We start from the raw sequence: 14,689 nt of genomic DNA on the forward strand, positions 1-14,689 counted from the left end.
CGGCAGACACAAAATGCCACACATTGTTGGTTCCATTTCTATGAAATCTCCAGAGCAGGTAAACCCACAGGAAGACAGGAAGCAGACCAGTGGCTGCCAGGGGCTGGGTCGGAGGGAATGGAGAGAGGCTACTAAGGAGGCAGTTTCTGGGTTGATGAAAGTGTTTGGCTGCACAACTCTGTTTAATACTAAAAACCACTGAATTGCATGCTCTGAAAGGATGCATTTTATGAATCACAATGAAGAATATATGAATCTGGAAGTGTCATTTTAAAAATAATCAGTTGCTTTAAAAAACTAGAACTAATATAGTGTTTTAAAATACAATGTAATTGTGTCGGTTCATTCAAACACTCCTGCTGTGATAGCTGTTGGCAGACTCTATGGCCATATCGACTACCATGACGATTTTTTTTAATCACAAGGGTTGCAAGAGTTTAAAATATTTTAAACTTAATTGTGCCAATGTGTGATTCTCTTTGCACAACATCAGATTTGTTAAGCTGCCCCATAGTTTAAATGACAACCTTGAACTGAAACCATGAGGCTGACTGAGTCTCTGGGGTGGGGGAAGGTGTCCTTGACTCCTCTCAAGAAGTAACTGCCTCGCCTCCTGAGGAAATTACTTCTTTTCACGTTTTTCTAGGGGCAGCCATGACAGGACCTTGTAGGCACAGAACAGCTTCAGAGCACACAGTACACAAGCCCCTCCCAGCCTTCCGTCCACACTCAGGCTGTGCCACCGACAGAGGGCAAACCACAGTTCTAGGGTCTCTTCAGTGTGACTGCCCATTGCTGGACTAGTCCCCCAATAACTGCTATCAGTGCAAAGCCACTTACTTGGCCTGACATAGCTCCTGAATCAACTAAAGATCAACTACTTGGTCAAGTTTACTCTCATGGACCCTGAAACCTGATGTGAACTCTATCTGGCCGACCAGACATGCCAGTCAGCTCCCCTGGCCTGGCCTGGCCTGGCTGCCCTGGGCACACTGCTCCTGTCAGAGCAGGGGCGGCCAACCCAAAGGTCAGGGGCTCCAGGTAATTCTGTGCAAACACCTCATCTCCATGGAAACCAAGCAGCGTTGTTTGGAAGTAGATTTCAGTGCTGTCCTTCCTCAGCCCCGTGCCTTCAGAGGGAGTTTTCTTTCATGGCAAGCTCTTTTCAGAAAAGTTAACTGTTATCTAAAATTCTTCCCGCCACTGCAAAGATGTTGAGAACAAGATAAGCAATATAAATAGGATAAGACATCAATCTGATTAGTTTGGCTCATCTGCCGGAGCTGTACTCCATATCTGAAGCCCATCGTGCTTCCGAGACCAGCAGCGAGGGGAGTGGGCTGCACGGGTGCCCGCCACACAGCTCCGGCAGATGAGCTGGAAGTTGGACAGGAAGTGGGGGTGTCTTGGAAACACTTGGGGGCATCCCTAAGGAACACCTTCAGGCCTTGCTCCCTGCAAGACTACCATGCTCACCAGCAGTTTCTAAAGAGCTGCGTATCGCTTTCTTCCCCCTAAGTTTCACTTGGTTATTAGAGAGCAGCCACAGTTTGAACGGCTGAGTAAAAGGCAGACACAGCACTAACATTCCAGAATGAGAACATATTTATTCCATGTGCAGCGTCCAGGACACTGTACAACTTCTCCCTTTTCCAGAACACACTCCGCTCGAGTACAGACTCCGATAAAAAACACATTTAACATAAAACCATTTCTTGTGATTTCTGATCCACATAGTATACTTTATAGCTTCAATTAAATAAGAAAAAATAACTTTGCATTTACTTGCCTGACACTGTAAGTCAAAGGTAACTTTAAAAAAGAAGAAACAGGCAGCACCCATGGTCTCCAGGTGGCGCTGTGAGCGCGACAGGGAAGGAGAAACCACACACCAGCCTGGGCACCGGCTGCACCGCGGACAGAGGACAGGGGTCCAGCCGCCCGTGCTATCAGCCATCTGCACGTCAAGATGCACGCTCTGAAAGAGGAAGCTGCAAAGCTCACAGATGTAAGACACCCGGTCTCCTCCTCACCTGTGGGCGTAACCCTGAGCTGAGGATAAACTAGATCTGCAGATACGACCCGGAACTGCCTTCTCTCTCGTGGATGATCACACGGACCCAAAAATGCAGCTTGGCAAAGTCCACGGTTATTACAGTGAAGGCCACTTCTAAACACAACAAAACCACTTTGGATGTGGGAACGTTAGAAATGAGAAGCACAGCCCAGGGCACAGAGCAGGCTCTGTCCTTACAGCCCTTCCTGGCAGACCACACCCCTGGCCACGTGGGCATCGCAGGGAGCTGCCACGAGAGGTAATGCTCACGGGTGGGGGTGGGGCGGTGCCTGGAGGTGCTCCCAGCAGGCCTTGCTCACCTGCTTTCCTTCCTGACCTCCTTTCCCGCTTCTGACAGACCGCAGGTTCGGCCGGCCGAGCTGCTAGTGCAAAGGGGAGAGGGAACATTTCAGGAGACACCGGAAGGGCTGCCGAGGTGGAGTGGCCAGAGCAGGAGGTTCCCTGGACTCGGGAGCCCGCTCGGGGGCATGAGGAGCAACCCCTGCTCTGAACCCGGTGCCAGCCAGGCTCCTGCCAGCACGTCCAGGCGCTGTGGCTGCGCGGACTCTGGGAGCGAAACCCCAGCTCAGTCCAAGCAACTGGCCTAACGTGGCAGGAGCCCCTCCCTGTTAACCCTGCGCACCGGGTCCTGTCAGTGTCGTAATGAAGGAGAATTCAGTCGTAATGATTTTTTCTCACGTTGAGGTTTATCTCAAGCAGAACGCAGAGTCGGACACCGCAGCGCAGCAGCTCCAGGCGGCACACGGGCCACCCTCGGTCCGGGCCTTGCAGGTTTGGTCTGGTTTCCACCGGAGGCACCAAAAGTTCTGGCATTAACCCTCCCCTCCGACTCCAAGACCGGTGAGAGCACGGCTTCAGTGACTCCTCCTCTTCTGTGGGAAGAAGGTGTACTTGGCAGGGTTGAACTCCTCCCAAATGTGCTCGAATTCCTCCAGGAAGAGCCGCACGTAGTCTTCGTCCTCCATAATCAGCACGTTCTCCCGATTGTTCTGAATGGCCTGTGTGGTCCAGTTGAGGGAGCCGGTGATCAGCACCTTCTTGTCCACTATGGCAAACTTGTGGTGCATGTAGCCCAGGTCCTGGTCGTGCCGAACCTGGATACCTGCAAAAGGCAAGTCAGCCTTGCTGCCCCCTCACTGCCCCCCTCTCCCCTCCTCCCTCACTGCCCCTCCTCCCTCACTGCCCCCTCCCCTCCTCCCTCACTGCCCCCCTCTCTCCCCTCCTCCCTCACTGCCCCCCTCTCTCCCCTCCTCCCTCACTGCCCCCCTCTCTCCCCTCCTCCCTCACTGCCCCCCTCTCTCCCCTCCTCCCTCACTGCCCCCCTCCCCTCCTCCCTCACTGCCCCCCCTCCCCTCCTCCCTCACTGCCCCCCCTCCCCTCCTCCCTCACTGCCCCCCTCTCCCCTCCTCCCTCACTGCCCCCCTCCCCTCCTCCCTCACTGCCCCCCTCTCCCCTCCTCCCTCACTGCCCCCCTCCTCCTCCTCCCTCTCTGCCCCCCCTCCCCACCTCCCCCCCCCCCTCCCCTCACTGCCCCCCTCTCCCCTCCTCCCTCACTGCCCCCCCCTCTCCCCTCCCCCCTCACTGCCCCCCTCTCCCCTCCTCCCTCACTGCCCCCCCTCCCCTCCTCCCTCACTGCCCCCCCTCCCCTCCTCCCTCACTGCCCCCCTCTCCCCTCCTCCCTCACTGCCCCCCCTCCCCTCCTCCCTCACTGCCCCCCCTCTCCCCTCCTCCCTCACTGCCCCCCTCTCCCCTCCTCCCTCACTGCCCCCCTCTCCCCTCCTCCCTCACTGCCCCCCTCTCCCCTCCTCCCTCACTGCCCCCCTCTCCCCTCCTCCCTCACTGCCCCCCTCTCTCCCCTCCTCCCTCACTGCCCCCCTCTCCCCTCCTCCCTCACTGCCCCCCTCTCTCCCCTCCTCCCTCACTGCCCCCCTCTCTCCCCTCCTCCCTCACTGCCCCCCTCTCTCCCCTCCTCCCTCACTGCCCCCCACAGCTCTGGGGACCATTTGCTAGCAGCCACTAACTTTGCTATCTGTTGACAAATTGATGGGAAAGGGGCAAATCTTGGCACTTGGCAGGTGATGGTGGCTGAGCCAGACAGTGACCACCACACCAGCTCCAGGGCATTCTGGCCCAGGAGGGGACACAGAGTCCTCCCGGCCGCAGGGACCATGGCAGACACTACGGTGTCCTCTGAAAACCGACCCGCACCCTCCGCACACTCTGGAGTCCGTACCAGCCGGCAGAGCCTGCGAGGCACTGCCCACCCGTCACTGCCGGCTTTCCTCGCTGTGGACAAACACCCCCTGGCTGGGAGCTGCACCCCACTCTGCAGGAGAGGACCTGAGCTGAGGAGGAAGGAGCACAGGAACCAGCCCTGGGCGGTGGCAGCGAGGCCTGAGGGTCCCCGGAGCAGCAGGTCTGGGGGGGGGGGGGGGGGGGCGGCGGCTGCATCAGCCTCCGGTGTTGAAGCAGGAAGCGCCCGGCACGGACCAGGGCCTCTGCCTCCACCCCGCCCGTCTTCAGCGGCCCTGCCCTGGAGCGGGCCTAACCCTGCTCAGCGAGGGAGGCCCCGGAACCGTGCTTGACCAGCTTCAGGGCTGCTCTGCAGCAGGTCCGCACAGGAAGGCAGGGGCCAGATAAGCTGGGATTTCAGGTCAGCAACGAGCGGCGTCTGAAGGGCAGTGTGTCCCCGGCCCGAACCGCACCGCCCGCGGGCGCCCGTGTTCTGTTCTGCTCAGGGTGCGCGGCCCCCCCATCCCTGTCCGATCCACCTTCCGAACCGGTTACATCGGCCATTCCTGACCCCACCTCGGGTTCACCCCACCCCTTCTCTGCCCAGTGCCCATTCTCCCAGCACGGCCCGGCCTCTGAAGGCTCCCATCACAGACCGGGGTCCGGCTGCCCCTGCAGGTGATGGCGGCTGGGCCGGGAAGCGCCTCCATGCCTGTGGGCCCTGCACACGCGTGGTCAGGGTCCAGCTCTCCACCCGCTCCGTGCGGAGCACAGGTTCCTAACGCCTGCTGACCGCCTCACCTCCGGCCAGGGACACCTCGCTGCTCCTCCAGCCTGGAGGCTCCTCCCCTGCTTTGTCCCATTCCCCGACCCTTCTCACTGCCTTCACACTCAGCTCCGGTCAGACTCCCCCGGTCGTCTCACTCCCCACCGTGTCCCTGGAACCGGTCCAAGCAAAGCCTGACACAGAGGTACGTGTTGAACAGGAGGCGCCAGCGGAGGGGCCAGCCTTAGAGGGTCTGGTGCAGCGCCCTTGAAGGTCCTCTCCGAGCCTGAGAGCTGACGGTTCTCCAAAAGCTGACGGAATGAGAACGGCCCACGCCTAGCATTTCCATGTGAAGGGCCAGCAGGTTAGGACAACTGACGGCCAGAGGATGGAGTGAGCATCCTCATCTGAACCGCTGCCGCCCGGGATGCAACAGGCGCCGGAGGCCGTGCCAGCATCCGGAGAGCCCGAGCGGGGCGGGAGCTGCGGGCGCCGGGAAAGCTCTGCCTGCGGGTCAGCAAGGCGCTGGGGGCCTGTGCGGCTCGGCACCCGGACACCGCGCAGCAGCAGCTCCCGGGGTTCTCTCCGTCACTGGGGCGACCAGGACGGGGGTGGGAAGGGGGTTCCTGCAGGAATGACGTGCCGAGTAGCTGAGAGACAGGAAGCAGGCATGCGTGCAGCCAACATACAAGGCGGAGCGTGCCTGCAGGACACTCATCACACGAGGTAGAGGGCGAAACAGGGAACTCGGTGAGACCAGGATCTGATCTTAGAACAAAAGGCCTCCGACTTCCCGTCCACCGGTCCCCGGCCCTGGGAAGAGGCCAGCTGGCCAGAGATATGTCTTCCCAGGTGTTTGCGGCTGCAAAAACATATTAGCTTCTCACCAACTAAATACTATAGTCCCACTTTTTAGAGTATCATTTTTATTCATTTCAGAAGCCCCCGCATGCAAGCCAAGAGTGTATTTAAGGTGCAACGCCTTTTCCTCCTTCAGCCGAACCGGCTGCAATCCCTGTGCGCCTGCTCCGCTGGAGCGCACCTGGGGCCTGGCTCCCGCCTGCCCCCCATTCCTGAGACTCGGGCGAAGCCACACTCCTTCAGCTGGCCGCGCACACCCCAGCTCTACCCAGACACAGTTCCCCACTCGGTCCCACGGGAATGTGGGGGCTCCCCGAGGCTCTGCCCCTGCCCGGTGGCCCTGGGCACCCCCAGCCTCTCGGAGCCCCGAGGAACTTCCCCCGCTGGCGGAAACACAGAGGCGGCTCACCCGCACCAGGCGCCCTTCACGGAGGGCCCTGGAGCTTCACGGGGTAAAGCCTGCCTGACCTCACACAGCCACCCAGGGAAATAAATGGGGTGTCACCTGTACTCAGACCCCTGACCCCACATAGGCGCTTTTGACCTTCTCCCTTCCGCCTACGGTCCCAGAGGCCAGACCTTCCTCCCAGCCTGGGGCTTGGGCCCCCCAGCGGGCTCCTCCGGCCCGCGCCCGGCCCGGGCCCTGCGCCTACCTGCCTTGCGGAGCAGACCGATCTGCGAGCCTTTGAGGGCCATGTAGTCGCAGTCGGTGACGACGCGGACGCGCACGCCGCGCTGGTGCAGCAGCTGCACGGCCCGGCCGAGCTGCGGGCTGGAGAAGGCGAAGAGGCAGAGCTCGAGGCTGGCGCGGGCGGCCAGCAGGGCGCGCAGCAGGCGGCTCAGCGAGCTCTCGCCGTGGGGCAGGCTGCACTGGCAGCCCGCGGGGGGCGCCGAGGGCCCGGGCCCCGCGGCCTGCAGCAGGGCCTCGGTGCAGGTCACCTGCGACGGGAAGAAGAGCACCTCGTGCCGCGGCCTCCGCCGCCGCCCGACACGCAACCAGCGCAGCGCCGCGGGCAGAGCCTCCAGGGCCAGCGCCAGCCCCACGGCCGCCACCGCCACCACTTGCCAGCGCACCCGCTCCATGCTGCCCGCCTGCCCGCCGAGGCCGCAACCCAACGCTCAGGCGCCCGCGCCTCGTGCTGCGGCGCCCCGCCCACCGCGCCTGCGCCTGCGCATCCTGCGCCTCGTGCTGCTGACCCCTGCTCTCCGCCCACCGCGCCTGCGCCTGCGCCTGCGCATCCTGCGCCTCGTGCTGCTGACCCCTGCTCTCCGCCCACCGCGCCTGCGCCTGCGCCTGCGCATCCTGCACCTCGTGCTGCTGACCCCTGCTCTCCGCCCACCGCGCCTGCGCTTGCGCCTGCGCATCCTGCGCCTCATGCTGCTGACCTCCTGCTCTCGGCCCACCCCACCGCGCCTGCGCCAAGCGCACGGCCGGCCCACCACCCGCGAAGCTCGCAGCAGCCCCGCCCCTCAACCCTGGGGGCTGCAGAGCGGTGCGGTTCCGGGTCCGCACCTGCCATTCACCTAGGTCCTAGGAGGAGGCGCTGGCAGGGGGCGGGCAGCAAACCGAATGTCAAACAGCCGGCGAGGGTCCCGCTGTGCTGTGGGCAGCGGGGCGATGTGCGCGGCCCACGTCCTGCGTGAGGCCCCTGCGCTGCTTCCGACCCGCGCGGTCTAAGCCTCGGTGTTGGAGATGCGGTTCCGCTCTCAGCAGGAACATGGACAGCAGGTCCGCGGCCCCGTCTGAGCAAGCACTGGGCCGGCAGTGCCGCTGGGGAGGAGCTGTTACATTTCACAGGAAGAGGAAGGAAGGAGAAGGATTTTTTTCTGTTGCATCTTTCCTGAATCCGGTCTTTAAGTGGAAATGATATATCCTCTACAATCCCTGTCACCGGCCGGTAGTCCCCTGACTTTCATCTGTTAGAAAAGCAGACCCTGGATGGAAGAGGCTGACCTCAGTGACTTGGGAAACTTGTTTTAACTGGAGACTGTCGGGCTAAACACAAGAGGAACCACACACGGAACCTGTGCTCCCCACGGAGCGGGTGGTGAGCGGTGCTGGGACCCTGACCACATGCGGGGGAGCCCGGCTTCCCCTGCTGGGTGGGCGTTCGGGAGAAGGAGCGGGGAGGCCAGGGTAGTCCTGGTGCTGGGCTGGTGTCGGAGATGCCGGTGGGACTCGTGTAGCTCAATATGTATATTAATATAGATGACACCAGCAGCAATGCGAACACCTGGCTCCCAGATCTTGGTTTCCTAAAAGAACCCCCAAAGGCCAAATCTGGAACAATTTGAGGAACAAAAAGATTACTGCAGTATTGGATTATAACCCAAGTATAAAATAAACATACACGAGTCTATACTGATATACGTAAATGACTAAAGCAGTGGTCGGCAAACTGCGGCTCGCAAGCCACATATGGCTCTTTGGCCCCATGAGTGTGGCTCTTCCACAAAATACCACGTGCGGGCGCGCACGTACAGTGCAATTGAAACTTCGTGGCCCGTGGGCAGAAGTCAGTTTTCAGCCCTCAAAAGAAATTTCAATCGTTGTACTGTTGATATTTGGCTCTGTTGACTAATGAGTTTGCCGACCACTGGACTAAAGAAATGAAAAAGGCCCTAGCTGGTTTGGCTCAGTGGATAGAGCATCCGCCTGCAGACTGAAGGGTCCCGGGGCCAATTCTAGTCAAGGACACGTGCCTGGGTTGCAGGCTCAATCCCCAGTAGAGGGGGTGCATGAGGCAGTGATCAATGATATTCTCTCATCATTGATGTTTCTAATTCTCTGGCCCTTTCCCTTCCTCTCTGAAATCAATACAAATATATATTTTTAAAAGAAGACTCAAGTGTCCTTGCAGAAGAATTCCAAATAACGTCTGTAAATACTCCTGCCCCACACAGGAAGTTGAACCAAATCTTCCACCTCCTTGAGGGTAGGTGAGACTTAGTGACTGGTAGGGAAAGCGGGAAGATAGCTTTTACATGGAGAAACCTGGTAAATGCCGCATAAAAGAAGTGCTGGCTGGCAGCACCAGAGATGCCATGTAGATGTCATGTACCCCTGAATACTGTGAGGAAAGGGACCCTCACCTCTGTGGGATTGTTTCCCAGTCCCATCACCCCAGTTCAGTAATGAGGAAAACCAGATTGGACGACATGCTATCACATTCCACAGGATACCTGGCCAGTATTTTCCCAGGTGGCCAAGGTCATGAAAAAAAAAAATTTAGAAACTATTTCAGGCCAGAGGAGACTGGGGATATAGGACCACTAAGTCCAATGGGGTGCCCTGGACAGAACAATGACATTAGTGGAAAAACTGGCACAACCCAATAAGGTCTGAGGATTAATTAATAGTAATGTACCAATCAATGTCAGTTTCTCCATGGATAGTAAGATAAGATGCTAACAGTAAGGGAAACTGGGTGACAAGAATGTGGGGACTCTCTATACTATCTTTAAAACTTGGTTGTAAATCTAAAATTATTTCACTTCTGCCCTAGCTGGTTTGGCTCAGTGGATAGAGCGTTGACCTGCGGACTCAAGGGTCCCGGATTCGATTCCAGTCAAGGGCGCATGCCCGGGTTGTGGGCTTAATCCCCAGTGGGAGGTGTGCAGGAGGCAGCCAATCAATGATTCTCTTTCATCATTGATGTTTCTATCTCTCTCTCCCTTTCCCTTCCTCTCTGAAATCAATAAAAATATTTTTTAAAAATAAATAAAATTATTTCACTTCTGGGCAAGATGGTGGACTAGATAAACGCTTTACTGGCCTCCTCCCACAATTACAACTATCATTCAGAAACACCTGAAGTCCAGCTGAATGCAAGTCCTACATCTAAGGATTTTTTTTAATATCTTTATTGATTTTAGAGAGGAAGGGAGAGGGAAAGAGAGATAGAAACATCAATGATGAGAGAGAATCATTAATTGGCTGCCTCCTGCATGCCCCCTACGTGGGATCAAGCCCACAACCCAGGCATGTGCCGTGGTCCAGAATCGAACCTGGGACCCTTCAGTCCATAGGCTGACGCTCTATCCACTGAGCTAAACCAGGTAGGGCCTACATCTAAGGATTTAAAGAAGCCACATTGAGACTGGTAGGAAGGGTGGAGATGCAGAATGGCTGGTCCCACACCCATGTGTGGCAGATAAAAATCTGGAGGGATATCTGCCCCCCCCCCCCCCCCCCCCGCTAAGGAGCAAGGGGTCCCAAATCTACACCATGCTTCCCAGCCCAGGGTTCCGGTGCCAGGAAAAGACGTCCCCATAACTTCTGACTATAAAAACCAGTGGGGATTGAGGCTGAGAGAAATGGAGGGCTGATAGAGTCCTAAGCAGTTCCTCTTAAAGGGCCAGTGCACGGACTTACTTGGACTCACTCCCTCTGCGCTCCAGTGCTGAGGCAGCAGCCTGAAAGGCACCAGAGACATAGGGGAGTGACTGACTGTCTAGCATCAGGGCAGCTTTCTCCCAGACAGACGTGCCAATGAAGGTCACTGTTCCTTAATTTTGAAAACCTGCTGGAGCTTAGGATAGTAGTAGCAGGAAATGTGGCCTGTTGACTGAAGCTGCTCCCATATCCTCGCCCCCCAGGCTGGTTGGAAAATAGGCTTAACACGGTGTGACTGGCTGCAAAACCCTACACTTTTCTAGCTGATAGTGGTGGGAATGGACAGAAGAACTTCAGTCTTACGAGTCCAAGCTTCCACTCCAAGTGGCAGTGAGTATGGGATGAGTAGCAGACCAGCCATCAATGTGACAGGTCCTGGGAGAAAGCCGTAGAAGACTAAGCTATGCTCTTCACATGTTCCCAGCTAAATGGGAAGCTATGCGTGAGTGAGAGAAGGGCCCCGGGAACAGGGAAAGCCACGAGCGGTTGGTAAGTGTTACCCAACCACAGACACAGTGGTCTTCCAGGCTCCAAGTATTTAGGTTCAACACCTACCGAAATCATTGGCTGAATGCTACATTAGGAAGAGATAGGAGAGACCCCTAGGAATAAATAAAAATAAGAATTTAAAAAACCCAAACCCGATAGGACACACCTGAGGCTGTGCACTGCAGGGGAGAGAGATTCTGCAGTTTAAGTCCCAGCAAGTTTCCAAAGAATAGCAACCTCCGGAAAATAAAACAGGATTCAGAGTTGCTACACTATATTACCTAAAATGTCCAGTTTTCAAAAAAGGCTTACCAGACATGAAGAGACCGAAAAGTGTGCCCACATCCAGGAAAAGCAGCAGCCAACAGAAGATAACTTTGAGTGGGGCCAGATGTTGGATTTAGTAAAAAAAAAAAAACAACACATTTCAAAGCAACTCATAACTATGTTTAAAGAATTAAAAATATACATATAATGACAATGAATTATGAGAGCCTCAATAGAAAAATAAAAATTATTTTTGTAAAAGTCTATGCCAACTGCCCTGGCCAGATTGCTCAGTTGTTTGGAGCATTGTCCCATACACCATAACATTGTGGGCTCGCTTCCCAGTCAGGGCACAAACATAGGTTCCAGGTTTGTTCCCCAGCTGGAGCTGTGTACAGGGGACAACTGATCAATATTTCTCTCTCACGTGGATATTTCTCCCCCACCTTCCTCTCTCTCTAAAAGCAATGAACACATCCTCAGATGAGAATTTTTTTTAAAAAGTACATGCGAACTGTCAATGTAGGTTCATCTTGTAACAAATGTACCATTCTGGTGAGGAATGTTAATAATGGGAGGCTATGCATGTATTGGAGCAGGGAGTGTATGAGAAAAAAAATCTCTGTACCTTCCTGTCAATTTTGCTGTGAACCTAAAACAGCACTAAAAAATAAAGCCTTTTTAAAAAGTCTATGCAAGCCATATATCAGATAAGGAGTTAGAAAATATTATAAGAAATGCTTACAACTCAATTGCAAAAACAAAAACAAACCCACACAATTTTAAAATGGGCTAAAGACAAACAGAAATAAAAGAATAAATAATCCCCTCCCCCACAAACAGAAAAAAAAGAAAAAATAATCCCCTCCCTACAAATGGGGCATTATCAAGAATAAGAACATTCATATGATAGGGATACCAGACGGAGGTAGGAAAGAGCATGACCAATGACTGAAAGCATCCTTAAACTGTTAAAGAAAATGGACATACAAGTCCAGGAAGCACAGAGAATTCCAAACAAAAAGAACCCAAAGCCCAGCTAGCAATGTGGCTCAGTGGTTGACCATTGACCTAATGAACCAGGAGGTCACTGGTTCAATCCCCAGTCAGGGCACATACCCAGGTTGTGGGCTCGATCCCCAGTGTGAGGTGTGCAGGAGGCAGCCAATCAATGATTTTCTCTCATCATTGGTATTTCTATCTCTCTCTCCATCTCCCTTCCTCTCCGAAATCAATAAAAATATATATTTTTAAAAAAGAACCCAAAGAGGCCCACCCCAAGACATATCATAATTTAAAAAAGCAAAGGTTAAAGACAGAATCTTAAAAACAGCAAGAGAAAAACACTTATTATCCACAAGGGAACTTCCATAAGACTATTGGTTGATTTCTCAACAGAAACATTTCAAACCAGAAGGGATTAGCACAAAATATTCAAAGTGATGAAAAGCAAGGACTTAGAACCAAGATAACTCTACTCAGCAAGACTATTATTTAAAATCAAAGGATACGCGCCCCTGGATCTGGGTGAGGCCGTGCGCCCCCGGGTCCGGGTGAGGCTGGGTCCCGGGCCCGGGTGAGGCCGCGCGCCCCCAGATCCGGGTGAGGCCGCGCGCCCCTGAGTCTGGGTGAAGCCGCACCCCTGGGTCCGGGCGAGACCAAACCAGAGGGAGTCGGACCTGCATTACCACCATTTGTCCACCATCCAGAGCTGAAAAGTCAGTGCTGACATGTACACATCAGGAACTGGTGGACATTGATATTGGGTCTCAAAAGAACTGTTGGTCCAGAAAGAAACTCACTACAGACTGATTCATTTGCCTGTCAGCGTAACTATTATTGCTCGTCTCACATTCGGTTCTTATAAGTATATTTCTAGTAACACATGATCTCACTCATCTAGGGGAAATGATGAACAACATACACTGATGAACAAGAACAGACCCAGAAACAAGGAGGCATCGATCGGACTGTCGGGCCTCAGAGGGAGGGTAGGGGAGGGTGGGGGTAGTGGGGAGAGATCAACCAAAGGACTTGTGTGCATGCATATGAGCCTAACCAATGGTTAAGGACAACAGGGGGGTGGGGGCGTGGGATGGGAATGGGGGGATGAGGACAAATATGTGACACCTTAATAAAGAAATTTTAAAAAATAATAAAAAAATAAAATAAAAGGATAGCTGAAAGGTTTACAAGAGAATAAAAAGTTAAATGAGCTCATTATCGGATTTAAAATGGCGGCAGAGTAGGAGGATGCTGCATGGACATGCTCCCAAGCAGGAACAAGCTGGAATTACAACTGAAATATGGAAAGGCTTCCTGAATAATCAACTGAAAACTCACAGGAGAGAACCCAAGGACCGAAGGTGGAGACCGCACAGAGACTGGTAGGAGGGGCAGAGACACAAAGGGCTGGCCAGGCACCCACAGACGGCAACTGAAGTCCCGGAGAGATATCTCAGCTGTGGTGGGTGCCACTGAGAACTCTAGGATCTAATCCCGAAGCTGGGCCCCCCAGCAGAGAACACCAAACGGAGGAGGGTAACCCACGTAACATCTAGCTGTGAAAAGCAGTGGGGTGCTGTCTGCCAGAGAGTGGCAGCTGAAAGTTTGGGCACTCTCTTAAAGGGCCAAGGCACAAAAATTCCCTGTGGAGCCACCCATTTTGTGCCCTGGCAGAGGGAGGGTGAAGTGGAGTGGAGCTGTGAGAGCAGAACCCAGGACTGGGGACTCGGGGAATAGAGCTCAGAAGGCAGACACCCCAAGTTTCCTGGGCTGAGTCATTTCCTCATGCAGTGGAGGACATCTTTCCCACATAGGCATCTGTCTTGCCTGGGGGAAGACAGTCGACACACCCTATTGGAAAACACCTTTCCCTGAGGCCACTTAAGAGATTAAAAGTAACAATTAGCCTCCAGGCAGAAGCAACTGCTCCAGGCAGTTGAAAAAACTCACCACACCTGAGGACGATTGCCTGGGGACAATTCAAGTCAGAATCCTATAGTCCAGTGATGGGCAACCTTTTGAGCTTGGTGTGTCAAATTTTGCCAAAAAACTGAGCATAACTCGGGTAGTGTGTCACTTTGAGGAAAAAACATTATTTCACAAATGTTTCATCCTCAGGAGCAGCAAATGTTTCATCCTCGGCATGCAGCTGCCTCAGCGGCCGCGTGTCATCAGAAATGGCTACGCGTGTCATAGGTTCGCCATCACTGTAAACTAGTCTGTAGACAGATGCAGTCTCTGGAGGCTTTGAGTCTTTGCTTGATCCAATTAGTCAGAAAAAGCCTTTAACACTGTCCTGCACTAGAGATTGAGAGGTATAGAGGATCTACCTAAAACATAGTCACAAACCCAAACAGACAACCAAAATGAGGAAACAAAGAAACAACCCCCAAGTGAAAGAACTAGCAAATTCTCCAGAAGAGATAAATGAAGCAGAGGTAAGAAATTTATCTGAAACAGAGTTCAGAGTAATGATGTTAAAAATGCTCCACAGTATGAAAAAAAGATATAGTAACTATGAAAAAAGAACAGTCTGAGATAAAGAATGATATAACACAAATAAAGAACACATTGGAAGGAATACACAGGAGATTAG

At 54.2% G+C, this 14,689-nt stretch overlaps 1 protein-coding gene across 2 annotated transcripts; it reads right to left on the bottom strand.

Annotated features, from left to right (window-relative positions):
• Positions 1-1,564: 1,564 nt before the first annotated feature.
• On the bottom strand, positions 1,565-7,019 carry PLD6 (phospholipase D family member 6). Of its 2 annotated transcripts, none has more exons than XM_008156222.3 (2): positions 6,590-7,019; positions 1,565-3,179 (listed from the first exon to the last, which is right to left on the bottom strand). In XM_008156222.3, the coding sequence occupies exons 1-2, from the start codon at positions 7,017-7,019 to the stop codon at positions 2,932-2,934; spliced, it is 678 nt and encodes a 225-aa protein (XP_008154444.2). In that variant the 3' UTR covers positions 1,565-2,931. The 2 variants fall into 2 exon arrangements, 1 of the variants encoding a protein (XP_008154444.2); XR_008554864.1 differs by lacking the exon at positions 6,590-7,019 and adding an exon at positions 5,241-5,463 and having other exon boundaries at positions 3,097-3,179.
• Between the last annotated feature and the right edge of the window lie 7,670 nt (positions 7,020-14,689).

This window comes from Eptesicus fuscus, chromosome 20 (assembly GCF_027574615.1).
Source record: "Eptesicus fuscus isolate TK198812 chromosome 20, DD_ASM_mEF_20220401, whole genome shotgun sequence".
Lineage (NCBI taxonomy): Eukaryota > Metazoa > Chordata > Mammalia > Chiroptera > Vespertilionidae > Eptesicus > Eptesicus fuscus.

Bases quoted from the DNA above. Each gene is read 5' to 3' on its own strand.
- PLD6 (XM_008156222.3), bottom strand. From the start codon at position 7,019: ATGGAGCGGGTGCGCTGGCAAGTGGTGGCGGTGGCGGCCGTGGGGCTG. The intron at 3,180-6,589 runs GTAGGCGCAGGG...TGCCTTTTGCAG, and splicing joins CGGTCTGCTCCGCAAGGCAG to GTATCCAGGTTCGGCACGAC.